Source organism: Gymnodraco acuticeps, unplaced genomic scaffold (assembly GCF_902827175.1).
Source record: "Gymnodraco acuticeps unplaced genomic scaffold, fGymAcu1.1, whole genome shotgun sequence".
NCBI lineage: Eukaryota > Metazoa > Chordata > Actinopteri > Perciformes > Bathydraconidae > Gymnodraco > Gymnodraco acuticeps.
In genome coordinates this window covers 718,710-746,697 of record NW_022990027.1, presented here as the reverse complement: position 1 = coordinate 746,697, position 27,988 = coordinate 718,710, and the positions used below count along the sequence as shown (strand labels likewise).

At 41.0% G+C, this 27,988-nt stretch overlaps 3 protein-coding genes across 3 annotated transcripts in view; 2 read left to right on the top strand and 1 right to left on the bottom strand.

Annotated features, from left to right (window-relative positions):
• The first annotated feature begins 1,205 nt into the window (after positions 1 to 1,205).
• clint1a (clathrin interactor 1a) lies at positions 1,206 to 15,874 on the top strand. The gene is made up of 12 exons (XM_034214927.1): positions 1,206 to 1,486; positions 4,872 to 4,976; positions 6,247 to 6,343; positions 6,636 to 6,744; positions 7,173 to 7,340; positions 7,464 to 7,647; positions 9,589 to 9,805; positions 9,964 to 10,051; positions 10,579 to 10,656; positions 11,157 to 11,461; positions 12,617 to 12,803; positions 13,824 to 15,874. The coding sequence occupies exons 1-12, from the start codon at positions 1,446 to 1,448 to the stop codon at positions 14,096 to 14,098; spliced, it is 1,854 nt and encodes a 617-aa protein (XP_034070818.1). The 5' UTR covers positions 1,206 to 1,445; the 3' UTR covers positions 14,099 to 15,874.
• Positions 15,875 to 17,634: 1,760 nt separating this feature from the next.
• lsm11 (LSM11, U7 small nuclear RNA associated) lies at positions 17,635 to 20,294 on the bottom strand. The gene is made up of 4 exons (XM_034214926.1): positions 19,704 to 20,294; positions 18,824 to 18,963; positions 18,613 to 18,696; positions 17,635 to 18,218 (listed from the first exon to the last, which is right to left on the bottom strand). The coding sequence occupies exons 1-4, from the start codon at positions 20,125 to 20,127 to the stop codon at positions 17,868 to 17,870; spliced, it is 999 nt and encodes a 332-aa protein (XP_034070817.1). The 5' UTR covers positions 20,128 to 20,294; the 3' UTR covers positions 17,635 to 17,867.
• A 301-nt stretch (positions 20,295 to 20,595) lies between these two features.
• The window catches only part of thg1l (tRNA-histidine guanylyltransferase 1-like), a gene marked incomplete in the record, with an annotated part of 8,479 nt that continues 1,086 nt past the window's right edge, over positions 20,596 to 27,988 (top strand). The window contains 6 exon segments of the mRNA XM_034214929.1: positions 20,596 to 20,902; positions 21,369 to 21,572; positions 21,674 to 21,850; positions 21,940 to 22,112; positions 22,209 to 22,297; positions 24,444 to 24,551. Coding sequence (XP_034070820.1) covers positions 21,379 to 21,572; positions 21,674 to 21,850; positions 21,940 to 22,112; positions 22,209 to 22,297; positions 24,444 to 24,551 — 741 coding nt within the window.

The following is a 27,988-nucleotide window of genomic DNA, read 5'->3' as shown; positions in this document are numbered from 1 at the left end:
AGTGTAAGCGGTGGGCCATATTTACACGTATCATTAGAGAATAGGGACCCCATCAGATGTGGGGCAACTGAGGTCTTATCATGCCCACTGGAATATCAATCAATACGACAAACAGTCTTAATGCTTTTTGTATACGCCCAGTCACAGGAGAGTACAACAAAAATATTTCAAGGGGGAAGAAATGACTTCTTCTAACAATCAAATAAAAAAAATGTCTTGCTCAAAAGCCCACTGCGTCTATTCAAGATGAAGCTCAGTCAGTCAAGGGTATTCACTTGCTCTGCTGACCCCCCTACTCACAACATCAGGCCTGGCTTGAATACACCCTGTGACCTTTCTGCCCGTTGATGACGTTGTCCGTCCAGAAGAGGGAGTGATTGATCTGGATTGACACAAACAGCCAGTGCCCTGCCAGACCTGTCACACAGCATCACTAGGTCATTGTAGCATGCCTGAATGCCAGATGAGGAGGGATGGAGAACACACAGGGCGGTGACCTGCTGATGAGGATGTAGGCTACACTTTTGAGGTAGCTGGGGCACATTTGGATTAAAAAATAAACAGGTTTTAGTTAGCAGTGTGAAGTGAAAGCCAAAGAATATCCGTTCAGAATGGAAACAAATATTACATTAAGGTTTATATAGAAGTTGTCTTTCCTGGATAATATTGTCCCAACAACATGTAATTTAAATGAAGTCTAAACATACCACACCTTTTTGAAAAGGATTCCCATTTTTTTAATCCAATACACTTAAAAACAAATGTCCATGCTCTATTGACTGTCTTGATTGACTAACTATGTATGACATTTCTCACTCTCACCAGCAAAGATATATTTGGGTTTTCTGTGCTGCAATTTCTTGTAAAGTTAGGCTGCCAATATATCTGACAATGAGACAAATCATATTATCAGTCACACAAACCACGAAATACCCTATGCATCAAGAGATCTATGCAAAAAATAACAACAATAAGGGCTGAAATTATTTATATTCTCACAATAATGTATATTGTACTCTCAGGGTATCTTTTTAAATTATTAAAATATCGATTTTTTTTTTCAAATCCAGACCCCATACATCTTTCATAGGATTGTAAAAACTGTTTAATCTCACTTCATCTGGGGCAAATAGTGTTCCCTGTTGTTTTACATTGCAGATGGCCACGGCATTTTTTTAATGCCCCATTCAAGTTCAGCGTATTTACAGTAGCAATGGTGGCAATTAGAAAACTACAACTCCAATGCTGCTTCACGCAAGTTGGTGACGCTACATGGGCATTTCCCGTAGTAACCTTTCCTGTCTGCCCGGTGGTGCGTTTGCGCCTCCTGTCTTGAACGAGAGGTGAAGAAGAGTTTACTTTTAGAGAGTTCAAGGGTTTGGTACGGTGTTCGTGTGGAGTAAAGGGTTTTGTCGAGGCAGAAAGCCCATTTTCACGGAGCCAAGATGCTGAACATGTGGAAGGTTAGGGAGTTGGTTGACAAAGCGTAAGTATCGCCTCGCTACATAACGCCTGGTTTGCGTTGTTTGTGCTTTTAGTTTACCTGTTTGAAAGAGACACGTACCCAAAACTCTGACGTCACTTGAACAAGTTAGCTAGCCTGTTTGCTACTAGCCAGTTAGTTAGCTGACTTTTACAAACACGGTTTCTCACGAGTATGAGAGTGCTCTCTTAGTCATCTTCAGTTTGCCTGGGTTTTTGTTTGGTCCGAGATAACATTAGCACTCCTGTGAGATGACTTGTGCTTGTTGTTTGTGCGTTTTCTCCGACAGTGCAAGCTAACTAGCTTAGCTGACAAGCTAGCTAATTACCTGGCTGCTTGCTATGTAGCTAGCTGACCGGGCTAGCCAGCTAAGCTAGTTTGACAGCTCCTGGACTGCATAATACACGGTGAATGCTTATCGAACTAAACGTTAACTCACACAATCTTATTTTACGTTACCACTGTCTGTACATATCTTTAATTACGCACTTACGTGTAGTAAAGCGTTAAGGTTACTCTCCGGTATGATTGTTATGACACTTGTAGCTAAGTTACATGAACGTTACAGTAGTAGTTTTACAGAAAATTAAGTCTGTTTCAAAACGTTAAGTTACACCACAAGGCTGGATTACTTCATAACCAAGTTATTACTTGTTTTAAACCCTAGACTGTTTGGCAGGTTGGACTAGTTAGTCAAACATCAACTCAGACTTCAATGTGTACATATGTCGTAATATCTCATACATTAAGATATGACACTTTTTTCCACAGCAACTATAAACACGTCGGTCCAACATGCAATATACAGCGATCTTATCAAACTGGTTTGTTATATTTCTACAAATGGTGGCTGAGTTATAATATTGCGATCTGCGACACCAAAGAACAACAAGATAAACACCGGTACCACAAAGGGCACTTGTTAATCAGTGACCAGTGATTCTGCAGGGTTTTGCAACTTGTTGGTACCTGTCCAGCTGCGAGCTTAAATTCAAGGATTTAATGATTTCAGTTCAACTATACAAACCAGTTACTTATCATTCGGGTTTGAAAATAATGAAGATCGAGTTCAGCATGCAAAATGTAAAGAAAGCGAGAAAAGCATTTAACATGTGTACACTCACTGTGAGTCATTGAAGCTGCATGACTACATAATTGTTCATAGTTTGATGGCAGTTACCCTGCATGTCCAGCAGCAGTGTTCAAGCACCTTGAAGTAGTTACCTGTCCCAGCACTGAATTTAGGCAACATCTTGTGGAAAGTGTCTTTTGTTCTGCTTTGGACTCAGGTCTGCTTTGAGCTGCTGACCAAACGTTGAATTATTGTCTTACACTGTATTGCTATAGGTTATTATGCAATATGTCGCCCCTTTGCAAGGTTTATGACTAATGTTACCGACACCCACAATAGGCTGTTCTTAAGTCCCTCCAAGAATGCATTCCTGCTGATTGCACTTATCTCCCTGGAGTGTGTTTTCCTGGAATACGGGTTGCTTTCATGAGAGACACAAAGAAGGCCAGACCAACAAAGAAAAAAAAGTGCAAGTTTCAAAGATTAAAGGATAGGGAGTATGCATATGGTTTTCCTCCTGGTTTCTTTGTAAACAGGGTGATGCAATAGCTTGTGTTTTGTGACATTCAAAAAGCGTCACTTTTGTGTTGACTTTGTATTAAGTGTCACCAAGCTGTGAGTCATCCACACTAACAGTATGGCATAATGCTATATTTCCTGTTGTATGATGAAGGTGAGGGCTTTGCTAAGGCATGACATGCAAGCAAAGGTTTTATCATGTTTGAAAAAGAACTTGCAATGAATGCAAGTAGCATGTGTTAGATGAAGTATATAATACAATTGGGTTAATGAGTAACTGAAAGCAGGTTTGTTTTTTATAAAGGAAATCGTGATAGTGTCACTGTGACAGAGTATCACAACTTCCGTTTTAACGGCTGATATCTAGAACGAGGCCGCCACTATGAAGAGATAAGAAGTTGCATCACTACCTCATATCCTCTTGGTTTTTGCCATAATTCATGCCAACATAATTCTGTGTGCAGTATCAATAAATGCTAGAGGGACTCGGGCCAAATGAAGTTGTAACGTAGTAGCAAACTAATCAGAAAGACTCCAAATAAATCAAATCAGACCTAAAACCTTCCCAAACAGAGATGAAGTCAGCATTGTCCTTAAAGAGCATTGGCAATAGTATTCAGTGTGATACAGGACAGGGCCTGATTGTTTGTCTAGGATCTCCATCTCCATAAAGTTACTGTAACTCCTGATCCAACTTGAATGAAAAAGCATAGACTTCATTTAAACCAAAGAGAGCATGTTGTCATGTAGAGTGGTAACCAAACCCTGCAGGTTGCCGTAGTAATGCAGCCTTTCTCCTCAACCACAGAGAGGATGTATCTCCAACCATCAATCCAATGCTGCTTTTTCAGGCCCTGTACATTTTATTGCTGATGTGGCAGTAGTGAGGGAAGACTAAGGAGGCACATGGTTCACATTTCTCTCCTCACTATGTGTCGGCTAAAGTTGTGACACTTTTTCTTTTCGAATAAGATGCCGGTCTTTTAACAATTATATATCTCTCTCGAGTCCTGTAAGAAACCTTTCCTACTCGAGGTAGTAGACTAAAAATCAAAATACACCAAGGCCATCTGCCTTGAAACATGTATCTAATCTCTTTTAACAAATCATTCACGTTCCAATTTGGATTCAAAGTATTTTCTGCAACAGTGTTCAAACATATCCTTTATATTTCTAGAATGTTCTCTGCCTGGAAAATCCTTTGTTCTTAACACCTGACATGTCTCCTTTACAGACTGGACATAAGAAATTACATTTATTTTTATTTATTTCAAAAATTCTGGTTTATCAATACTTTGTAGACCTATAAGAGAAGCTTACATGTATGGAGTCTGACTGAATATATATTTGGTAGTCTGTTATATACGTTAACAGACTACCAAACCCATGATCTGGAAAACCTGCCCTCTGTGTCCCTGAGGTTGTTAGAAAATGTGTCGGTTTGTTCCCCCTATTTTTTTTTTATATAAGAGCTCACCCACAGAGAGCACCATACTGTTTCACACAGTGCCATCTGAGGTCTCATTTGTGTGTTTATATTGGACACAGATTTGCATTTGCTTGTTTATTCCCCTATTTTCAGAGCACACCCATGGGCACTCCCTATTGTCCCATTTCTTTTAGCCCCTGAAAGGACATGTGCATGGGCGTGGCTGAAATAAGAGCTGTCATCTATTATCCATGTTGTGGGTTTTTTCATGGAGGCCATATATTTTGAACTTAAATGATAAATGCCATGTATAATACTTCATACAGGCATGATGAATGAATTGGCTTTTTTTTGTTCCTACTGTATAGAACCAATGTGGTGATGAACTACTCGGAGGTGGAGTCCAAAGTCAGAGAGGCCACCAACGACGACCCCTGGGGACCCTCAGGACAGATGATGAGTGAAATCTCCAAGTAAGGACAACATGTAGCGTTGCACCACTCGCTGAAAAGCATCAAGGTTATCTGTTCATAAAATCAAACTGTAGAAAGATTATCTTAAAGCCCTTTTTCTATCGAGTGAACTTTTGCAGGAACATCTTTCAGGAAATTCACCTCCATTTTGACTTTAGGAACCTATTTTGAGCTTTGTTTTTTTTAGCCCTGCCCACAAAACCCCCTGTTTCCAGGGTAGTATTTTCTTCCAGAAAGAAACTGCTGTTCCACTGTCTGCTGTAATGAACACAGGCCCTACAGCTGCTGTGACATATAGCATTCATTAAAGGGCCCATGTCATGCTGGTTATTCCCCGTCCCCTTGTGAGTTATGTAGCTTTTTCTGCATGTAAATGGTCTGCAGAGTCACAAACCCTCAAAGTACACCCTGCAGCGAGTAAAGCTCTGACACAGAAAAGACCTGTCCATGCTGCCCCAAAACGCCTCGTTGGAGATTTCTCTTTTTCCATTGTTTACTTCTTGGATATAGTGACGTATTTCGGGTATAGTGACGTAACGGAGCCGTTACATTTGGACCAATCCGCGGACTTCCTCACACACACACACTCGGCGGGACGTTGCGAGGCTCGCTGCTGCGAGGAGCGGGACACTGTGAGCTGGCTCACTGGTGTAGGGTCGGCGAGACACCGTGGAACTCAGCCTGGGCACACACACAAACTCCCAGCCAGTAAGCGGGTGTGTGTGTTTGGGGCTGGGTTTCGCTGTCTCGCAGACGACCACTGGGCTCACAGGGAGGGGGGGGGGGCAGGAGCTCCAACAAGCCGTTTAGGACAGAGAGTGAATACACATACTATACAGAGATGCTGGATGAGAAACCAATGTGAGTTTGGAAAATTGCACAATAGAAATCTATTCTAGTTTACCTCAGCAATGGAATTATGATCAGTAGAAATGGCCATGACATGGACCTCTAAAGCTGACGAGACCAGTCAAATGTTCTGTTCTTGACGTATACATGCTAGTGATGTAGCTGACTACAGACAGTGTAAAACGAAATACTAACAATATCTTTGCAATTTTGGTTGGAAAAAGTCCCGATTCAGTTTTTGCAGACTCATTTCCCCCCTTGTCATGTCAGTTTGCTACATTAGTTTAGACATTAAAGTTGTAGAAAATGACAACACAACAATGACCTGAACCTTCTCTAAATGTACACTGCTGTTGTCTGGTTGTATGCAGGTGCAATTATAAATGTTTTCCTCTTCTTCTGTGAATCTTTGTTTATCAAGAGCCACGTTCATGTATGAGCAGTTCCCAGAGGTGATGAACATGCTGTGGGCCCGCATGCTGAGGGATAACAAGAAGAACTGGCGGAGAGTCTACAAGGTCTGCCTGAATACTGTTGCGACATCGCACAAACACACATGCCCTATATCACACAAAGCTTTGAAGGCCTTAAAGCACCAAAATGAGATACTTCGGACCAGACCAGATTGAACTCTTTTAAAATGAGCCTTCTGTTAACATTTATGTGAATTGTTTTGTACTCGTATGTACAGATAACAATAACATATTTGTAATAGTTTACAACACAAACACTGTGCCTTAAAAAGAACCAGTTGGATGTCTCATATTGTTAACAGGCTCTGACCTAACACTTTTTGTGTCTGTTTCTCAGTCGATGCTACTGCTGGCCCATCTAATCAGAAATGGATCGGAGAGGGTTGTCACCAGTACCAGAGAACATCTGTACGACCTGAGGTCATTAGAAAGCTACCACTTTGTAGGTAAGGTAACATTCTGGTCTTTCCCCGCTGTGTCTTTTCTCTTCTTTAAACCTTTGTTTTCTTTACATGTTGGAGAAGCATTACCTAAGAAGTTGCTGAACAAAAAAACACATTTGGCTTTGATTAGTCGAGGCACTCTTTACACCTCAGCATTTTAGTGTTCAGTGTTTATTAACAATAGCTTCAGTGTGAGCTGTATTGAATGGACAGGGGCCCTAAGCACCGCTTAGTCCACAAACCCTTAAACCACACACACACACACTTCCCTAAAGCTGCTTTCGCTCTTCCCAACCATGTGTTTATTTGAGGGGAAGTTTACAAAACAAGAAAATGAACTTTCCTCATACAGAGATTGTTATATTTAGAAAGTTGCTGATCCATTCATTATATTGTCTGTGTTTTCTCTGTTTCCACCTCTGTGTTTATAGACGAGAACGGGAAGGATCAGGGTGTGAATGTGCGTCAGAAGGTGAAGGAGGTAATAGATTTTGTCCAGGATGATGAGAGGCTTAGGGAAGAACGGAAAAAATCGAAGAAGAACAAAGACAAATACATCGGGGTTTCCTCAGACAGTATGGGATACCGAAGCTACAACAGTAAGTCCTTCATTGAGTTATATAAACTGTAATGTAAAATACTATTTGGGATTTTATTCTATTCATGTCCTCTTCTTCTTTATTTGATCTCCTTTTCCACCTACTATTATTCCATCTCTCCAGCGGGGGACAAGTACGACTCCAGCGACAGCCGGGGGAAGTGGGACGACGACTGGGAGAGGAATAAAGGGCAGTTCCCCTTCAGCGAGAAATTGGGGGAGATCAGCGACAAAATCGGCAGCACCATCGACGACACCATTAGCAGATTTAGGAAGAAGGAGATGGACGACTCACCAGATGGATTCAGGTTAGAGACAGACAGACTGGTTCATTTGCACCATACACCTGCAGATAACATTTAAAAAAAGAACTGATCAGGGGCCTCATTTATAACGCTGTGTGTAGGATTCACGTGGAAAGGTTGCTTACGTAGTAGAAATCCAAAAAATAGGTACAGAAATGTTCCGACATTTTCCGATTCACCAAACATTGCGTACGGCAATTCCTACGCCGGTTTGCCTTTTTATAAATCACAATCGACTCGAAAAAATGTTTTTATCGTTCCATTTATGGTAGGGCTGCACGATATTGAAAAAAACTGACATTGCGATTTTTTTTTCCCTGCGATATATATTGCGTTTTTTTACTATATTTAAGGTAATGTGCTCCTGTGCCTTGCTCATTTTTTACCCGTGTTTTGATGGTCTGCAAACTAGCGGGCGGGGCCTGCTGTGATCTGATCAAGAATGATTGTGATTGGTGGTTTGCTGTGCATGCAGAGCCTGCATGTCACTCACTCAAGTACCCTTGACATGAGAGCCGCGCAAGTTTTCCTTTTGTAGCAAGCAGCAAAATAATTGTAACATGACGTGTTTGAGTTAATTCACCTACTTAAGCACTGAGCCTGTTTTTCAGGTCTCAGGCTCGAAATGACATTCCCAGAACAAATGACAATATCTTCACTTCTAAAAGGGTTAAATTAATCATCTTTTCTCTCAAAGTAATGATAAACCTGTGAGTTGGATGTAGAAAAGTCAGAATCAATATAGATGTTTTTTATTTTAAAGAAAATTCAGATTGAACATGGTAAAAAAACTGTAAATTATAGTGTCCGTCCAAAAAACATTTTGTACTTATAGTGAAAACTAACCTTGGATGATGGGTTAGTAGACTAAAAGCTTTAGGAATCCAAAGTACAACATGTAACAAGTACCCTGTATCAAGATTGATGCAAAACAAGTGACATTTGACCTTTTTAGACAGATTTAGCAAAAAAAAACACTTCTGGGGTCATTTGGGTGGATTTACCATATCTCTGGCCCCCCTTGCTGGATTTTGACGAATGAAATCTCTTTATAACCGCTAGAGCCAATGGAATCGAGGGGAAGTTCTACACACACCAACACATGAACAAATAAGGAGTGAGAGTGACGCGTAGCCAAAACCGGAAGCTGCATACACTCTGGTGGCTACCATTAGCAGCTAACTTTTGTGCTCTGATTTTTACATAAAAATGGAATTATGGATTATAAACAATTGCTTCAAAGCCACAGATACATTATTAACCTATGGATCAACCAATTCAGCCGCGTTTTTTCTCGTTTTAATGCCATTGAACACGTCTTTTGATCAGATTGACAGCTACGGTGAGACGATCTCCCCTAGAAGCTCCGTAAAGGTACGTGTTGTGATGTCTGTCTTTGCTTCCCCTGTCGTGAGATCGGATCGCTTAGTGATGATACTATACTTAAATAATCTGTGGAGTCTCAGCTTTAATCGGATATATTGTATGTGCAGTTTCGATAAGTGATAAGGGTATCTTTATTTTGAATTCTGTGCTAAAGTGCGTTAGCATTTTTTTTTTTAAATGAATAAAACCGCACGTCCCTGCGATGTGAATATCGCGCATGCGCATATCGCGGTTATCGCCATGACACGGTATATCGTTCAGCCCTAGTTTATGGTATTATTTCCACATATTTCTCTCCATTCTTCCTTCTGCCAACGGTGTCGCAGTTTCTCGTCTCTCCCGTTGTTGTGCTTAGTGCGTACGCATGGGTTAGAGTTTGCGTGGAGGACCGCGCATTTTCCCGTCAAGTTAGTATTGTATAAATCGCAAACAGTGCGTAGAAACTGGCGTACGCCATTATTTGAGCGTATATCCCTTTTATAAATGAGGCCCCAGACCTTGAACAAAAGAGAGAAGAACCCCCACCCTAACCCCGAAACATTCAAATGTCTTTTTTAGCGACAACGAGGAGGAACGGGGCCGCTCGTCTCAAAATGGCCAGTCGGGAAAAGAGTTCAAAGATGAAGAGGAGACCGTAACCACCAAAAGTGTTCACATAGTCCAAGCAACAGAGACAACAGCAACAAGGAAGAGGGGGGTCCCGTCTAAGAAAGTAGACCTGGGGGCCGCAGCCCACTATGTAGGAGACAAGAGCCCAGACACCACCCCCAAACAGGTAACAATAGCACATGTGAGCACATAAGGTCAAACTGTATCGATATGTGTATAATGCATGGAGTGTTCCTGAAGTGTTTATACAGGGCAACACAGATGCATTTCTTAAATGTATTATATATATGTTCTATAATTGTTTTATATTATTCTTCAATCTAGGCCCAGCCAGCCGGCCCCCAGCCCGCCAGCAGCAACCTAGCTGACCTCTTCATGGTGGACACAACACCAAGCCAGCCTGCTGCCACAGGTATTATGTCATTTCTTCAGGTAACATTTAGTTGAATCTTCTTGTTGCCGTGCCGAAACCACAGAGAAGCAACTGATCCCAGACCTGTTCAGCATAGTCTAGCACCTTAGAAACGGCTTGAAATGGAACACATCGCCTGCTATCATCTTCAAATATGTTTTATTTACATGTATTTGCGCAAACAAGAGACACCATCAAATCCAGGAGTGACCTTCTTGCTCAGTGTTGCTGTTCAGAGGGAAGGTCCACTGCAGTGACGGGCCCAGCTGCTGAGGCTAGCATCAGTTTTTGGGGACAGCAGTGGGAGGGAGTGGATGTATAGGAGCTAAGTGCACCAGATGTTTTTGGAGCAGCCCCCGGTGAATGGAGAGGGCGGGAGCGCTGAACAGATGTTTGCTCCTCTCCACCTATCCACTGCTGCCCCCTCCCCTCCCCTCCCTCCTACACTTCTGACACTGAAGGAATGCTAACTATGGTGGAATGACACCTGGAGCTCTCTTGTTTAAAATTGATGTGTTTATGTCTAGTTCTCAACGCAGACCTGATGAGTGGATTCGCTGACTTCTCCGCACCGGCTGCCTCCGTCGGCTTCCCCTCAGTATCTGGTGGGTTTCAAGACTTTTCTTTTTCTTCTCTTTTTTTTGTTTGTTAGTGTGTGCATGTGTTTGCTGTGCTGTCGCAGCCATACTGCTAGAATATTCAGAGAGATGCTGTGAGGAAGCCCTGGCCATATGGAGCCTGCTACCTGCTCTGCATAACAAGAACAGACACACATCAACTCCTGTTATGGATGACAAGGAGACGGGGACAGAGGAGGAAGATGGAGGGGGTGGAGGGAGCTGAGAGAGATCGGAGGAGGGATGGAGACAACAAGCAGGGCCAGTTCAATGACAATGTAAAACGTGGCACCAGTGGTCACTGAGGATGCCCTGAATACAGCCACACTCACTGAAGACTCAACTGTTGTTCGTAGTTGCTATGATGGGTTTAAATTAGCTTGCGTTGGCAGCACATTGCAGTTATTTACAAAGCTCACAACATCACTGTTTGGATAGCAAACATACACATTTACCCAACCCTCTTATATCTGTCCTCTTTCTTTTAGCTGCAGCACCTTCCTCTAGCAGCAATGGAGAATTTGGAGAGTGGAACGCCTTCCCCGGAGGTCAGATGCCAGCGTCTGCTCAAACTGTCGACACCAGTGGAAATGACCTTTTTGCAGCCATGACAGCACCTGCAGCCGCCCCCCCCCTGGCCCCCGCCCCGGCTGCAGGCTCGGGCCCTGCCTCAGCAGACCTGTTCGACCTGATGGGGCCCACCCACTCACTCAGTTCCTCCCAGAGCCTCAACTTCAGCATGAGCTCTTCGCAGAGCATGAGCGCCACGGCGATGCCCCAGTCTATGTCCCAGGTATGCATGACCGCACTCATACAACCCACGCTTCCTTCTTTAAATAATTTATTATTATACATATCATTACAAGACTCATGATGGGGACCTAAATTATACAGGTGGAAACAAAACATCCTCAGGAAAATAACAATGCAGTTTATGACTTCAGATTTCATCAATCCCAAGCTAGACTGATACATTTGATGTTTTTGTAAATACATCAAATAAAGACGGTATTTGAAAAAGCATATCATTGTAATAAAATCACATCAGATTCTTTATTTTTGATATCGATGTAATAAACGGAATGACTCTGGTACTAGATCAAACATTGTCATCATACATTTGAGCCAGCGAGCTAAAGCCAACCTAGAGTTACATTTTTAAAAATCACCGTTTTTGAGAGCTGTTGTGTTTGGAATGTTCTAACCCCAGGCTTGTTGATTTGGCCTTGGCATGGCAAAATGAGTAATATTCTGGCATTTACATGTTCACACAAATAACCTTTAAAAGATTTTATGCTTCAGTTTGAAGCGGGAAATAAATGAGATTCAAACAAGGGGAGAAGAAGTTCACTTGAAGTAGTGTTCCAGTACAAATGTTGAGAACATTTCACACATTTACTCCCAGCATTCAGTTTCCCCGTTGACATAAGGAGTCGGTATGCCTGTGTGATAAAGACATACCTGGTGTGATTGAGAGATGGAGGACAAGCATGATGGTGGAGGGTTAGCATGCAGCCTCACCAGATGCTCCTCTCCCCCAGAGACTGCCCACTAACCACCCACTCCTCCTGTTTCTGACACACAGAATGAGAAGAATCAGGTTTGAGTTACAAAAACATTAAAAACCCAACCAAAGCCTGTGGATGTGGACTGTGTTCCATGTTAAAAGGTTGTTGACCTAAAAAAGAACCGTTGTCTTTGTTTCACTGAGCAGACGCCCACCACTCTGTGTTTTAATGAGCTCAGACACAGACAGAAGCTCATCTCCCTGACAGTATGGAGGTTAAGTGGAGGTTTAAAGGCCCTGAATGAACTTTAGCTTTTCATAAAGTATTTCATAGTTGGAGCTCTGATGTGTCTTATCGCAGTATGTTTCTGTGATTTCAGCTCGGATTAGCTCTTTCTGACATTGTAACTCTGCTTGTGTGGGTCTTTGCTGCCCCTACAGAACATGGGAGGTCCTCTTCAACCGCAGTCTATGCAGCCAATGCAGCAGGGGGGGGCCTCTCAAGGAGCCAAAGCAGCCCTCCCTGCCACCTGGTCGGACTCCTCCATTAACATCAGCCTGGACTTCCTGGGGCCGGGCGTGCAGCCTCCCAAGCAAAGCCAGCCCACCCTCAACACCCTCCAACACGGTGAGACCAATGGGAGATCTGGTATGAATGGTGACACTGTAGCCAATCTGGGAAAATGTATAAACTTTGCTATTGCAAGTTTTTTTACATAAAGGTTTTTAATCAATTTAAAAAATGTCTTAATATTAGCCCCAAAATCCACTGTGGCAGCTCATTGAGCATTTCTACTGGCCACTCAATCTAAGGCTTTAGTAAACACTGAGTCAGTGGTACCAGCAAAATAAATATAGAATACTTCATGTAAACTTAATTCCTGATTATTTCTAATTTAGGGTTAATTTTAAAAGTAAAGACAAATCTGCCATGTTGGAAGGTGACCTGAATGTTTACCTGACACAGCCAAACATGTTGGGGTTCACACATTGTCTGAAAAAGCAGAGCTACACATGCTGAAGCGACATTCAGGTTGAATGCATGCAAGCTGATGGGGAAAGCTAGCAACAGACTTAGCAGAAGGATACGCATGTGACAACGTCCGATTATCTAAATGAGGTTTAGAATGGTATACATTTATGGATTTCACGAAAAGCATAAAACATGATAAGTTTTATACTTATTACTTAATTTAAACTTTTACATTATATATTTGGGTTGATAGAAATAATTTGAATTCCTAAAAATCATATATATTTGAAATAAGGACACAAAAAGTGAAATAGTGAAAAAAACAATGCAACATGTATAGAATATGAAGTTAAGTAATGTACATTAAGACAAAATGAAATACGGTTTGTTGCGGTGATAACTATTTATATACATAAGTAGATTGCAAGATGACGACAAACAGATGAATGTTTCTCGGTGCACTTTCTCCCACGGTCTAGTGGTAAAAGATATAACATAAATCATATTATTGAATTGCTATACTTAAAACTCAACTCGAGCAATAAATATCGAAATAGCTCCCAACTATGAAATGATCTGACTATCCCAACCATAGCAGCCAGACTGTCCTATACATCTCCTCATTTATGAGATTTGAAAATCTTGTATAAATTGCCTTTGTTCTGTCATTTCCAGGCGCCCCAGTACCCAGCAGCATGCTCCCCCAGGGGTTTGCCGCCATGAACCTTGGACCTGCTGCAGTCAAATCGCCTGTCAGTCCCATGATGCACCCCGGTGCTGGCATGGGGATGTCCCCCAACCAGGGCATGATGGGGATGGGCATGGGGATGTCTCCCAACCAGGGCATGATGGGGATGGGCATGAACATGGGGATGCCACAGATGGGGATGGGGATGAACCAACAGCCCAAACACGATGCCTTCGCTGACTTTGGCAACTTTGGAAAGTGATAGAGCCAGAGAGCAAAGATGATCTGGTGGAGTGATGTTGATCTCTCTCTTTCTCTCTCCGTCCATTGGTGAAGGATTGTCACTAGCTGCAAACAAAGAGTACTTGAATAATGTCAACTATCACAATACAAACACCCTGCAATCGCCTTTTTTTTTAGTTTTTTAAGGAATGCTGTGTAGTGGATCTAAAATAATTTGTGTTTGAACCAATGAGCCGTCTGGTCCTGGGTGACAGTGGGCCTCGTTGGTTATGAAAAGGAAGAGAGTGCCGCTAAGAGAATGTTTGGGGGGGGGGGGGGTCTGCTTTATAACCTCAATCAAGTTAAATCACCATAATAGCAAACAAAGATCAGTAGCTGCGTAATTATTTTGAGATGCTTTCTCAGTCATTTTACTGATTTAAGTTTGAATAACATGATCAGCTATTTTAACTTTTCTAATGTACATTTGAGAATGTCAAGTTACCTCTTTCCTTCTTTTTCCATTGCTCTTCCTTTTGACCTGTAAATAGAAATCTGGAGCCCTTGCAAATAAGTTATGAAGTTCCAATATGAGAGGCAGTGAGGGTGTGAGAGTTGTATCATGCAGACCAAATCTGATGCGAACCAAGACCCGGAGCACAGCGACACCTTCTCTATGTACATACCACACACTCCAGACGTGCTACAGCTAATGAATGAGTGTTTGGAGTGAAAATTGATTCATTTAAGAAGTTATCAGACCATCATTTGTGGCCTTTCTTATTGCTATATAAATATATATATTTTACTTATGAAGAATATAATCAGTTTGCATCCAAATGAGATAATCAGTAGAGCCTCGTACAGGGGTCGAGGGTTCATTACAGCAGAGTGCCTGAGAGACCCTTTGCCTTTTCTCTTCAGTTCACCTCTAAAGGAAACGCTGCGACTGCACAGAGCGCCTAAAGCCAAGAGTACTGTCTGTACAGATATCAGATGCAATCCTATCATTATTTTTGTTTGTCCCATGCACACTTTCATGGTTTATTCAGGTCAGATAAAACCTTCAGAGCGCAAAAAAACGGAACTTTGAGTGTTGCGACTGTTATGAAGATGTCATTGTAAATGTCCAACAGTGCATTTCTGTAAATGCTGCCCTCTCACTTTCAGTCATTTGTAACGTAACTCATTAAAAACATCATAACCGTCATCATTAAAACCAAGAAGATAGTGAGAGGACGCACTTTTTAGGACGCACTTTGCACCCAGTTTGATAAGCCGGTTCCATGACTGTTAACGCATAATTAACTGCTAGGTTAGACGTACAAAACAGTGCTCTTCAGCGGTTCGAGTGCGTGCCGGTGGTTGCCTCCTGACCCTTGTAATGAGTGATAAGTCAATCTTGGCTGCCTGACATTTTGGGCATGTCGACGATTGGATAAATAATTCACTGAGCAGAGGTGAAGGCGGTGGATGTGCGGCCCCGAGAGCATCGAGGCTTTCCTCCCGTCTCAAGGGCTGAGGCAGAGCACACTAACACATAGTAGCCTTGCGTCGGAGTCTGAAACATCAAAAAATGACCAAAATCTGTTTGCTGTTTTTTCTAAAATATAAGTAGCAGTTGTTTTATTCATTTTTTTTTTTTTTCTACTTCAAATTGTTTTTTTTGATCTTCTCTAATATGGGATTGTTACTGAAACACTAGCATATGCAAATGTAAGAAAAGAAAATCCTTTGAGAAAATGAATTTTTGCATTATTCCCATTTTGATTTACACATCGATTCTTTATCTACAACATTAAACAGTTGATTGAAATGTGTTAATGGCGTGTGTTATTTGGTGTGCTGTGTCATTAGCCTCATTCAAAAGAGCTTCAAGCAGCAGATGTGAAATTACATTTAGTTCATGCCAGTTTGTTAACCTCATTGACTGAGGTAGTCACGGAAAGTCTTTGATAAATATGCACATTTACAAATTAATAGGGCAAAGAAGAATAAAAAAGCGTACAATACAAGCAAATCTGCTGAAATGTAAGTATGCTGGATACAAAATCCATAGGTTATAACAAAACATACTTCTAAGACTTAAAGGGGCCTTGTGCTAATTTGCAGGTTCATGTGTGTATATATAGTCTATGGTTGTGCCTCTGCTGTGACATGTTGAAATTACATGATTTAATGTTCAAAAAGCTCTTCACACTGCTGCAGCACCTCTTTTCACCCTCTGTCTGAAACCAGAGCCCAGTCTGCTCTGATTGGTTAGCTGGCTATGTCATGTGTGATTGGTCAACCGCGTAGATATGTCCCGCCCCTTAGCCTATCACCTACAATTTGTTGGAGCGTTAGCCAATAGATGTTAGTAATGTCACTATGTTATTGAAGTAAACAAAGGAGTCCAATGGAGGAGTGTGTAGGAGAGAAACTTTGGATTTTAGCCTTTGCTAACTTATATATATATATATATATATATATATATATATATATATATATATATATATATATACACACACACTACAGGGGAGGAAAACCCCCAACACCATAATAGGGGCCCTTTAATGTTCAGAGTAAGGAGGATGATCATTGTTGTGTTTAAAGGCAAAACGTGTTTTTAAAATCTCAACCCTTGCTTAATTTAAGCTTAGTAGCATTCTATGAAAGATTCTATAAAGGAAGTTGGTGTTATACTTTAAGAATGTATACTTTGTGTCCTTCAATACCCAATATATATCAACTGATATTTACAGTTTGCCCTATGGGATGGATGGCCTGATTACTCTGGTGATATAATACACTCAAGAGAAGATTGTGGAGTCTAATTGTGGCTCATCTCTTCACCACAGTGCCCTTCTCATATTTCATCAACACACTAGTGTGACAAACACGACTAAAACACAGCTTGCATTAAACAATTGACCCCGTTTTCACTCTCTGGAGAGGAAGACTGTTAAATGGGCTACACTAATAATATATATACATATGAAAAGTAACAGCATATAGATGAAAACAGCTCAACTGCTCATACCATTTTTCCTATTTAGGGCATACAAATATATAGAAAGAGGGTCAATTAAACTCTGCAGTCAAATTAGAACAATCTAGAATAAGGCAGAGCTAGAAATACAGCAACATGCAATCATGCGGGGCAACTCATCATCCAAAAGTAACCTCTGCCATTTAAAAATAAGAAAAAACGCGACATCTTTACAACTTCCACAAGATGCAGTAAATTGTGCTTTTATGGGTAATGTGCCCATTAAAGAGTAAAAGCAATCTGAGACGTCAAGACAAATGACAGCTTTTGAGTGCCATCTGCAATCTCTAGCTTCACAAACTCAATTATTCATAATGCATTTATGAAGTCCGCTGAGACTGCGCTGTCATTCCTGTTCAAACTAACGGGAAAAGCAACATAAAGGGACAAGCTCTTTCCGATGACAATGGCCTCACAGATGGCACTAATGTGTTTATGCTGCCACCTGCTGGGTAATAACCATAACACCGCTGTTTATGCTGTGCCATAACGGTGTCAAATACATTTCCTTTAGTGACTGTCAGACAAAAGGAAAAAGACTATAATTAGAACTAAGAAGCTTTTATTCCTCAAAATCAAAATGACTTCTCTGGTGGGCAGAGAACCAGCTCCATATCAATATGATATAACAAACGTCCTCTTTTGATTCCTCAGAATCTAATTACATCTCTGGCAGTTCATCTTTCACACCCATCATTACAGATGTGCAGCGTAAAATAAAACTTTCATTGATTGTGGTTGTAGTCTTTGTATCCAGGGGTTACATCAAACTGAATAATCAGAGCGGCTGGGGGTTGACCAGGAGGACGCTCTCCCCCCGGATGAAGAGCTGGTTGATGTGGCGTGTGTGCACCTTGCCATACTTCTGGGAGACTTTCTTCTGGCAGACCTCTGGCCCCTGGGCCTTCGGCGAGACTTTGTGTTTATCCGTTCTGATTCTAACAGCGGTTGACAGTTTGGACTCCGTCCTGCTGTCCTGTCTCCGGCTGCTAGGCTGAGCAGCAGACGGGGGTTTTGGAGCACTTTTTGGGTCTGCAGGCTGATGCTTGCTGGCTGTTTCCTGGGCTTCGTGCTTCTTTGCTGGCTCATCATCTCCTGGACTCTCCTGGAGCCTCAGCTTCTCAAAGAGCTGCACACAGATGTTTGTCACATAAATAAATTAGGGTTTGGGAGGAGCACCTCCTGGACTTAAAATCAGTTTTATTTTAGGGGCTTTTTGGATACATTTAAATGCAAAAATTACAACAAGCTAAGGCACTCTATTTTGAACAATTACAGTGCTTTCAATATAATGGCACATGACAAAATACATCACATTTCTAATTGCTGCTAGTTCTCAAAGTAGTCAAAGGAAACTCGGGGCATTTGAAAAAAACGACATCGTAAAACTACTGACATTAAAGTCAGCTTGCAGTTACAATTCTTTATCACTGACTTCTTTATTAAAACAAACATAACTGATTGTAGCTTTTACTATTACAGAGTGCAAATATATTTCTGTCAGATTGAAGAATAATGCCTACCCGGGAAATGGTGAGGGCCTTCTCATGGTAAAATGCCTCTCCAAGCAGAGGCTCTCGGTATGTCTCATCGACATCCACCATGGCCTGACAAAGAGGATAAAAACAGATAGTAAACATTCAGTATAAAAAGACACAAACTTCATGGTTTCAAGTAAGATGTGGATTATTTGTTCAGCATATGGCAGCTGTTAAATAATGAATGAGCGCTCACCATGTTCCAGAACTTGTCGAAGGCCACAACAAAGCCCGAGCAGACTCCCCTCAGCCCCTTGAAGGTCCTGATGTGAACTCTGACCCTGATCTTCTCCTCCACGCATCGGTACAGCTCCCCCAATGGACTGCCTTTACACACTGAACACACATGACAAAGGAGTAACACAAACAAACAGTTAGAAGGTATCACAACAAGCTTCTGCAAAAAAGGCCAACAATGCTGGGTTCTACTGGATTTTTCACTTTTCAATTGGTTGATGTACAAATATTGTATGGTTTCAGTTTCTGAGATATAAAGTTCAATATATGTATTCAGATTATTAGCATTATATAACAAATATCTTTGAATTTTTAATGTTTGCTGGAAAAAATAGCAATTATCTTGGCTCTGAAAAGTGGTAATGGTGAGTTGACATTGGTTTGTCATATTTATCCATTTACATGTGTACAAAAAAAAGGCGAATCGTAAATATATACATTATATACATTTTAAACGTTTGCTGCAGCCCTTATAAAAACAAAAATGGTATTGTGTTCCTATGTATTTTATTATTCTAAGTTCATAAGGTATAAGTCAGTTAAACACTACAGGACTGTGAGAAAAGTACAACAAGTTTGAAATGAATGTTTATCCATAAGAAGAGCAGGACAATCTCCTTCTATAAATGAAAATACTATGGAGTAACAACTTATTTAAAGCTTATGTTTGAAAGGTTTTTAGCGGCCTGTATGTGGAGTTGTTGCAACTTCCAAGTGATGGCAAGCGGGCCTATCCTAAAAGTCAACATGATAGCATCCCACTTGTTGACATTGAATAAGGAACTCCCAACAAGTCTCAATGTATGCAGTGATGTAATAGAAGGTCTTATTGAACCTACAGGGCATCCTTGTGAGGACATTTTTCACCGGCTTGTGCCTCCTTCTCCGCGGTGCGCTGCTCTCCCCCTCCGGAGTCACCGGGTTGTTCACCATGAGCTTCTTCAGCCTCTCGATGCGCTCCGGGTCCGCCACCCCTTTCATGGCCTTCTGCCGCTTCTTCTCCACATTCTCCGGCTTGGCTCTGCCCCGACCGCCCTTTAGAAAGCTCTCGTAAGCCGCCACATTGTTAAAGCTTTTGATATTTGGAAAAGGAAGCGACACAGTGGGAGAGTACAAGGCCAAGAGAGGGTCGAAGTTATCCGAGCAGACATCTGTTTTATCTGCGCCACTGCCCGCAGCTTTACCGCAACGCTCCGGAGCTGATGGTGTACTCGAACAGGTTGCAGTAACCGATTCGTTGCTGTGTCTTTCCCTCTCCTCCATGTTTGAAACGCAGATGGGCGCGCACACACACAGTGCAGCGAAGAACCGAAGAACCCTGGGAAAGTGACTGACGTAGGTTGAGAATGAGCTCTCACTCTGCACCTATTTCAAGAGTGGTGGCGAATTTCAATCACGGAAGCCTTATTTTTGTGTGGTGTTACAATTTTTTCCTGTGATATTCTGATAGTGATTACCTATTTCAAATCATAAAACAATCATTAAATAAATAATTCAACCCTCAGAAAACAGTACGTCTGGACTACGAGTTCCGCAATACGTATTTCCGTAACCCCTTATACACGATCTTTGGTTGCCCTTCCCCTCACCTAACCACACGATGGCGCCAAAATACAGGTTATGTTTTGGTAGCTTGTAAATCTGCTTTGATTATTTTAGCAGTATCAACATAACAAATTGGTAATTGACGATGTTCGTTGATAGTGTGAACAAGAAGTGTCTGAGAGCAATATGATATTTGTGATTAATGAATTATTTGTTTATGTATGTCCGCTCCGGAACCTTAGTGTGTACTGTCTCCGGCTCCACTACGACATCATTCGTTGACGGACTGTATACAACCCAGCGTGTGTTAGCGGACTTACTCTCAGGATAAATGTAGATATCAGTTTATTGCATTACTGTTTATCCTACTAAATCAAATATTGGTGTTTGTGTAACTAACGGAATATATAGATATTAACGCATGAAGACAACGGGTTTAAGTAACTAACCTACTGGTCACTGTACGTTGGCTAACAACACATCACCTCCAAGTGTAAGTAATAAATAATGTTATAGCAAGACAAACGAACATGTCTCTTTAATAATTATTCTATAATTAGGTGGATAGCCTTTTATATTGAAATAATAAAAATAATTTGTGTAAAGGTTAAACCGAAACTATGTTCATAGGAGAGACATGTCTACATGTATGAGGTGAATGCATTTTGAATTGCTAACTTTGGAATATATATTATATTTCAATAACATCATAACCATTTGACAACAATAATGCATTTTTGACTTTTACTATTCAATGGTTGTAACTCAACACAAGACTATTATTCAATTACAAATTGACAAATGTGACTTTTTTTTATAAAAAGGGCATCACTGCAAACACAACAGCAGATATTTGGACAATGATACACCCACCCATAGAAGTGACCATTTGTGGAGTGTAAAATTCACTCCATTCATGCTGTAATTGTGTCAGCTTCATATTTGCTTTTGATTTTCAGGAACCCCTCAATGCTGTTTGGAAAGGCCTGCATATTAGGTGGACGTGCCAGGTATTGTGTTGTCAAACCCTTGGCCTGTCTTTTTACGACTTCCAGCAACATGGCCAAGAGCAAGTTTGAGTACGTCCGCAACTTTGAAACAGATGACACTTGTCTACGGAATTGCTACATTGTTGTGAGATTGGATGGTCGCAACTTTCACAAGTGAGTTTCCTCTTCAAGTCAAACCTACTGTCATCTCTGTGAAGACATAAATAGCATGATGGATCCTTCTCTTGTTTTGAGTTTCTTCTTTTTTGTTTCAGGTTTACAGATCAGCACAAATTTGCAAAGCCCAACGACAACAGGGCTTTGGGCCTGATGAGCCGGAGTGCACGCTCTGTCATGGAAGAGTTAGAGGATATTGTCATCGCTTATGGTCAAAGTGATGAGTTCAGCTTTGTTTTCAAGAGGACTTCAACCTGGTTTAAGAGGAGAGCCAGGTACAGTTTTGCAGCACTGTGAATGTATCTGATTTCCCCACATGCTTTCCTCTCTCTGACTTCATTCCTCCATCTTTCTCTTCCTGCAGTAAGCTTATGACACATGTGGCCTCCCAGTTCTCATCCTCATATGTGTTTTACTGGAAGGAGTTTTTTGGGGAGGACCTCCCCCTCTTGTACCCCCCCAGCTTTGATGGACGTGTGGTCCTTTATCCTAGCAACCGCAACCTCAAAGACTACCTCAGCTGGAGGCAAGCAGATTGTAAGTGCACACTGTGCCATAACTGTTTTACAAAGTCACTGATTTTCTTGTGTTAAACCGATGAGGATACCAGACTGTGTGTGTTCTGTCTTTCAGGTCATGTGAATAATTTGTACAACACGGTGTTTTGGACTTTGGTACAAAAGGGAGGACTCACCACAGCCCAGGCAGAGGAACGCTTAAAGGTGAGAGCGTCACAAAATCATAAATGAACAAAAATATGTTTGTGTGTTTAGGAATATTTGCTGTCTTTTTACAAATATGCTGTTTTGTATAATATTTCAAAGGTTTTTTCCTTTTACATTTCTATTAATAACTTTATATGAACAGCAAGACCTTCAAAATATGAAAAACAATAATAAGGAGAAAACACCTGCACATTTAGAGTTAACATTAACTAAGAAATTACACTGTCTCAATTTTGGTTCTACTTTTCTGAATGTGCACAACATTTACTGTGTGGACTGTGCTTTTAATTGCAAGCCATTTCCAAGACAGCCTTATGAGGACATTTTTGTATGTATTGTTGGTGAAATAATTTGCTGATTAGTCAATAAACAGGAAATTATTAAATTAAAGTTAAAGAATACGGCCTTTAACTAATAAACAGGCCAAACATTTTCTGGTTCAGCGATTATGAATTATTAAGTTTGACAATGTTGTTATCTGTTTCACATCATTCTAAATTGAATGACATTCGATGATACAAACAAAAACAAATTGATCAAGTTGAAGACATTATTTTAGAGTCTGATATTAAATAACTTAATATTTCTCACCTTGTCTGTCCAAATGGAGACAATTAATGAAAAATAGAAATATCATAGGATAAATTGATTATGAGAAGTATAGTTATTGTGTGAATATTTCGACAAAAATGTCTCCGTATGTACTATTTTCTGTTTGAAAGTTCTTCTGTAAACTTTATTTTATATTACTTTATTAATGGGTAAAGAAGATATGATCCTTGCTTGTGTAGCTTTTGTGTGCTTTTCATTAGCCGATTTTTCACATGGTGACCAGCTTATTTACTGCTGGTTTATTCTGGTTGGAGATGAATATCCGCTAGGTTAGCGGATTTTCCGCTAGGTTAGCGGATTTTCTCTCTTATCTCTTTTTTTACTTGATACTTGTCTACTGAAATGTTAAAGTGAGCTGCAATACATAACATGTCATCTTTGCGACAGGAATACAACGTATCAACACTTGGACTTTCAATAAAGTCCTGTAAGTCAAACCCCATTTTTCAGCCTATGCACAACACCTACAATGACTTCTCAATTATTGGTTGTTTTTAGCTCAGGAAAATAGATATCCCGGACGAGCCCCCACTTGTTACGTCCCCACTAAGGTCTAGGGGACCTGGAGACAATAACATACAACCAATAATTAATGAGGGAGTCAGCGTAACAGTTTACAAAAGGTTTATTTTCTTAACCCAGAACCGAACAGACATGTAACTGAACCCTTAGTTGGTGAGGAGGAGGAGGAGTCAAAGGATTGCGCCAAACAAAAGAAACAAGCATAACAAAACCAGGCCTATCTCTACATCTATCCTTTGAAACCAAAACTCAAACAAAAACCCTCACTAACTAAACTACAAAGACTTTGACAAAACAATATACAGGGGTGGCAACAATCCGCTAACCTAGTGTGTCTAAACATTAGTTAGCTACGTGGTGAGAAATGTACAGGGTACCCCAGACTTACCTAACTCCTCCACCTCTCAACACACTTTCAATAAGGTCAGACAATACAAAGAAATTTAGTGGCTAAATACTGCAGGCTCCTTCATCAGCAACAGGCCCAGAGTGAGAGAGCGAGAAGACTTCCTGGGTGCCTCCTTTATGGTCGGCCCTGGCTGCTGATAGGCCAGCTGAGGGTGAGAGGATCCAATCAGCCATCAGACTCAGGTGCACAGGCAGCTACCGATCAGCTGCTGATTAGCTGTGCAGAAGACAGGGAGAAGAGAGAAACACAGGAGGGAAGGAAAACCACACCAGTACAGCCTGCCTGGCACGTAACAATGCCTCTGACTGAAACAGCTGTTCTCTGGAAGTCACTTTATTCTCTGGTAGTCTGTAACTCACACAAAGTGATGACAGCTGACGGGTTGTGGAAAGTGTTTATTCTGGATGAATGAGTCATTCACAATCCATCAAACCGCCATGTTTCTGGTTACTACTAAAAAACAAAACAAAGCAAAAATAGAACCAGTTGTGGGAGGTGTGGATGATAAGATTCCAGTGAGGCCTGACGAATCAGCTGATTTTTGTCCTGCATAAATAACGTTTTGTAATATAAATTGAACTTTGTTGTTTCTCCCCCCAGGGAACACTAGCTGCAGACAAAAATGAGATCCTGTTCTCTGAGTTTAATATCAACTACAACACTGAACCTGTCGTCCTCAAAAAAGGCACCACTCTCATCTGGGAAAAGGTGAGCTGCTGAAAATGGTTTCATGTTGCAAAAATGACAGAGTAATTTACTGGGGAAACTCCTACTCATTTTGATATCTTTGGTTTGTGTGACAAAAGGCTTTTAATATCTCACCTCAGCCACTTCCACCTCACACCTCATCTATTTCTGCTTTAGTCAGTGATAGCCGAACATTTCCCAACATGACTACTGTGTGTGAGGTATCTGCTGATAACTGTCTCAGACAAAACACAGCAGAAAAGATTGAGTCAGGAATAGTTGTGTGCACTTGTCTGCAGTTTGCAGGTTTGGCTGAAATGTCTACTACATTTACTATTTATTTTTGGGAAGCTTAATTGCCTTCTGTGCATGTTTACTTACTAATAGTTTTTTCCCGGACATACAAATATTTTGGTTGCCTATTATTTGGTCACAGTTGCCATATATTCATGTGGTACAATTGCTTTCAGGTGCCACTTACAAAACTTCCCTGTTAGGGTTTAATTCTCAGCTTCACTTTTCAACAAGTCCCTGCTTGCACTAAATTGCCAAATGCAAATAATGTAGTTTAGCTCTTAAAATAACATAATTTTCCCTATGTAGGAAAACATACACATCTCAAACAACTTCCACGTTTTATTATACCACTTCATACCACAGTGAAATAAAAGGAAACTAAATGAATTAATTCCAGGCAGGTTTAGAATAAATATAGCCGGTTACAAAAGGTGGCTAATATTATTGTGAATTATACAGAATTCCACGTGCTGTATACACAAGCATTACCTGAACGTGGCATTGCATTGTGGGTCAGTAATTACCAGAAAAACAAATAAAATCATTAACAAACCAATGTCAGAAATGTCTCAACAGTACACATTTTAAAATAGTTCTTGATATTTTTCAATGGATAGTTTTTCAATATACAGCAATTTTATTTATTTATTTTTGTCCAAGAGGTTTGATACCACAGATATGAAACAAAGCAGTGGGCAGTGGGCACTATTTCGCTGACGTTGTCCGTGTCAACAGGAGTGACAGTCCGCACACACACAAGACCGCAATTATGGCAGAAGCAAAAAAGCCCAAAATATATAATTTTCACTCCGAGTGGGAGGATCATTATTTGTGTATCTATTCCAATTCAAAGTCCATCTGTCTCATCTGCAATGCGAGCGTGGCTTTATCGAAGAAGGGTCATTTAGGAGCGGCATTTCAAAACAGTGCACAAACGCTACGAGACAGAATTCCCTCCTAATTCTGCCCTACGCTCCCAAAAGGGGAGGGGCCTGAAAGGACAGCTAAATGCACAGCAGTCCATTTTCACCAGGCCCAACAACAAGAGCAAGGCTGCTACCATAGCATCTTATCGTGTCAGTCACGTTCTTGCGAAACACATGAAGTCTTTCCAGGCCCGGCTCCAGGATGAAATGACTGAGGGGGCTGTTCAAAAATCCGAGGGGGCGATTTTTTCTCACAACAACGAAAAATACTGGCAATGTAATGAATTGACACACCAAGTTTTTTTCATTCTCACTGCTCTACAATCTCTTTGCTTCTTTATTTGTATTCCGGATTGACCCTCTCATTCTGTTATTTTCCTCTGATCTTTAACTTCGTTAGTCACGTTAACAGACTAACATTGATTTCCTCAATTTATAAATGGACAGGCTCTGTAATTATACCATAACCTTTTCTCCTCTATCCCTTAACTCGTCTTCCTATACAGATTTACTTACTTACTATCTACTCTAGTCATGTCTGGATTAAAGAAAAATGTATCTGGTTGATTTTTTATTTTCAGGATTGAATGTTCAAACCAAGACCTAAAACCTGGCATTCCATAAGAAAGTGACTAATATATAAACCAAATGTAATATAGGATCAAATTCTACACCAAATGGACAGACACAGATAAAAAAATCCGTCACTAGATGTCGCTCATTGTACTAATATGGTTTATATACAGGGCTGCACATAACTGGTGCGCAGGTGCGCATGCGCACCTCCGCCAAAAAAAGAGCACCGGGTCATTTGAAACAAAACGCATTTGCGTACCAACATTGAGAGAGGGAGAGGGAGAAGAGAAAATAGAGGAGAGATGAGAGAGAGAGAAGAGAGAGAGAAAGATATTTGCGAGTTGCATACATGTATGAACCATGATATAAACTCAGGGTCGGCCGTAGCACTGGCTAGATGTTCGCCTAGGGCGCCAGATCTGTGGAGGCGCTGCGCTGGCAGTTCTGGGAGGGAAAAAAACATTTTGACCGTTGGGGCTCATCCTAATTTTCGGCCTTGATGTAACAATATTCATAATTAAATAAATGTAACACCCTTTTCACCCCGGTTACACGTTTCATTTGCCCTGTACGATGGGCGTTGTAAGTGATAAAAATGGGGGATGTTGGCTTATCTGGCGCCCGCAGCTCACAGCCAAAATGCGAGTGAGCGAGGGAGGGTGCACCGGTACCAGCGCTGTTGTTATTAGAATCTGGTGCTAGCTGCTCTAACGGATATAAGAAGAAGATGTTTCTACAATAATGTGGAGGGAGAGTCCTCTCCAGTCAGACTGATAACTACAGCTCAGTGAGGTAAAGTCTAAGTTCAAACGGTTTGGTCGCAATTTATGTAAACACATATTTCCAAGGCACTCCTTTATAATTATTGGGATAAACAGGTTTTAAATCATTCCAATGTATACTATAGGACAGTAACCAAAAATATCCTTTAAAACTGGAGAGATACAAAAAAATGCATAAATAAATGTTAAGATATGAATGAACAACACAAATAAAATAAGTTACATTCATTTGTTATTGGCTATGGTAGGTTATTGGTTATGTTCACATACTTATTTGATTACATCCACTTGTCTAAGATGACAACAGAGACTTTCGACCCAAAACCAGCTGTTGACTTGTGGATGCAAGCATCTAATCGCAGACTCAACCAGAGAGGAAGAAGTAGGCCTACATCATCAGCTACCATGTCTGACAGAGAGGAAGACAGTGAGGAGAACAGTCAGGAGGGTAGTCATGACAGCTTGTAGGATTACTGCTCGTGCTAATGTTGTCTTGTGTTCACCTCTGCATGTGTGTTATGTGTGCACCTCTGCATGTGTGTTCAGTGCCGTGTGTCTGGCAAATAAAGTCAAGACCCCCTCCAAAGTTACGGTTTATTTCATTTTAAGGATGAGCACCAAGCAACATCTCCAGGTGCTCCTTTGAGAACCAGGGCAAAAAAGTTATGTGCACCCCTGTTTATATAATAACATATTATTATTATAGTAAAAGGGCTCGCTTTGGCAAAAACCTGATCCATACAGGCAGCCCTAAATAATAACAGGTAAGCATCATGTGTGGTGCTATCTGTAGTTGTCTTATTTTTTGTCGATTTCATCTTGTTTTCACAGAGCTGTGGAAATGAATTTCCCCCTGGGGACAATAAATCTAATCGAA

Excerpts from the sequence above, each read along its gene's own strand:
- clint1a (XM_034214927.1), top strand. The coding sequence starts at position 1,446 with ATGCTGAACATGTGGAAGGTTAGGGAGTTGGTTGACAAAGC. Across the intron at positions 9,806-9,963 it reads CAGACACCACCCCCAAACAG|GCCCAGCCAGCCGGCCCCCA; the intron begins GTAACAATAGCA and ends TCTTCAATCTAG. Across the intron at positions 12,804-13,823 it reads CCTCAACACCCTCCAACACG|GCGCCCCAGTACCCAGCAGC; the intron begins GTGAGACCAATG and ends TGTCATTTCCAG.
- lsm11 (XM_034214926.1), bottom strand. The coding sequence starts at position 20,127 with ATGGAGGAGAGGGAAAGACACAGCAACGAATCGGTTACTGCAACCTGT. Across the intron at positions 18,697-18,823 it reads TCGACAAGTTCTGGAACATG|GCCATGGTGGATGTCGATGA; the intron begins GTGAGCGCTCAT and ends CCTCTTTGTCAG. Across the intron at positions 18,219-18,612 it reads AGGCCCTCACCATTTCCCGG|CTCTTTGAGAAGCTGAGGCT; the intron begins GTAGGCATTATT and ends ATCTGTGTGCAG.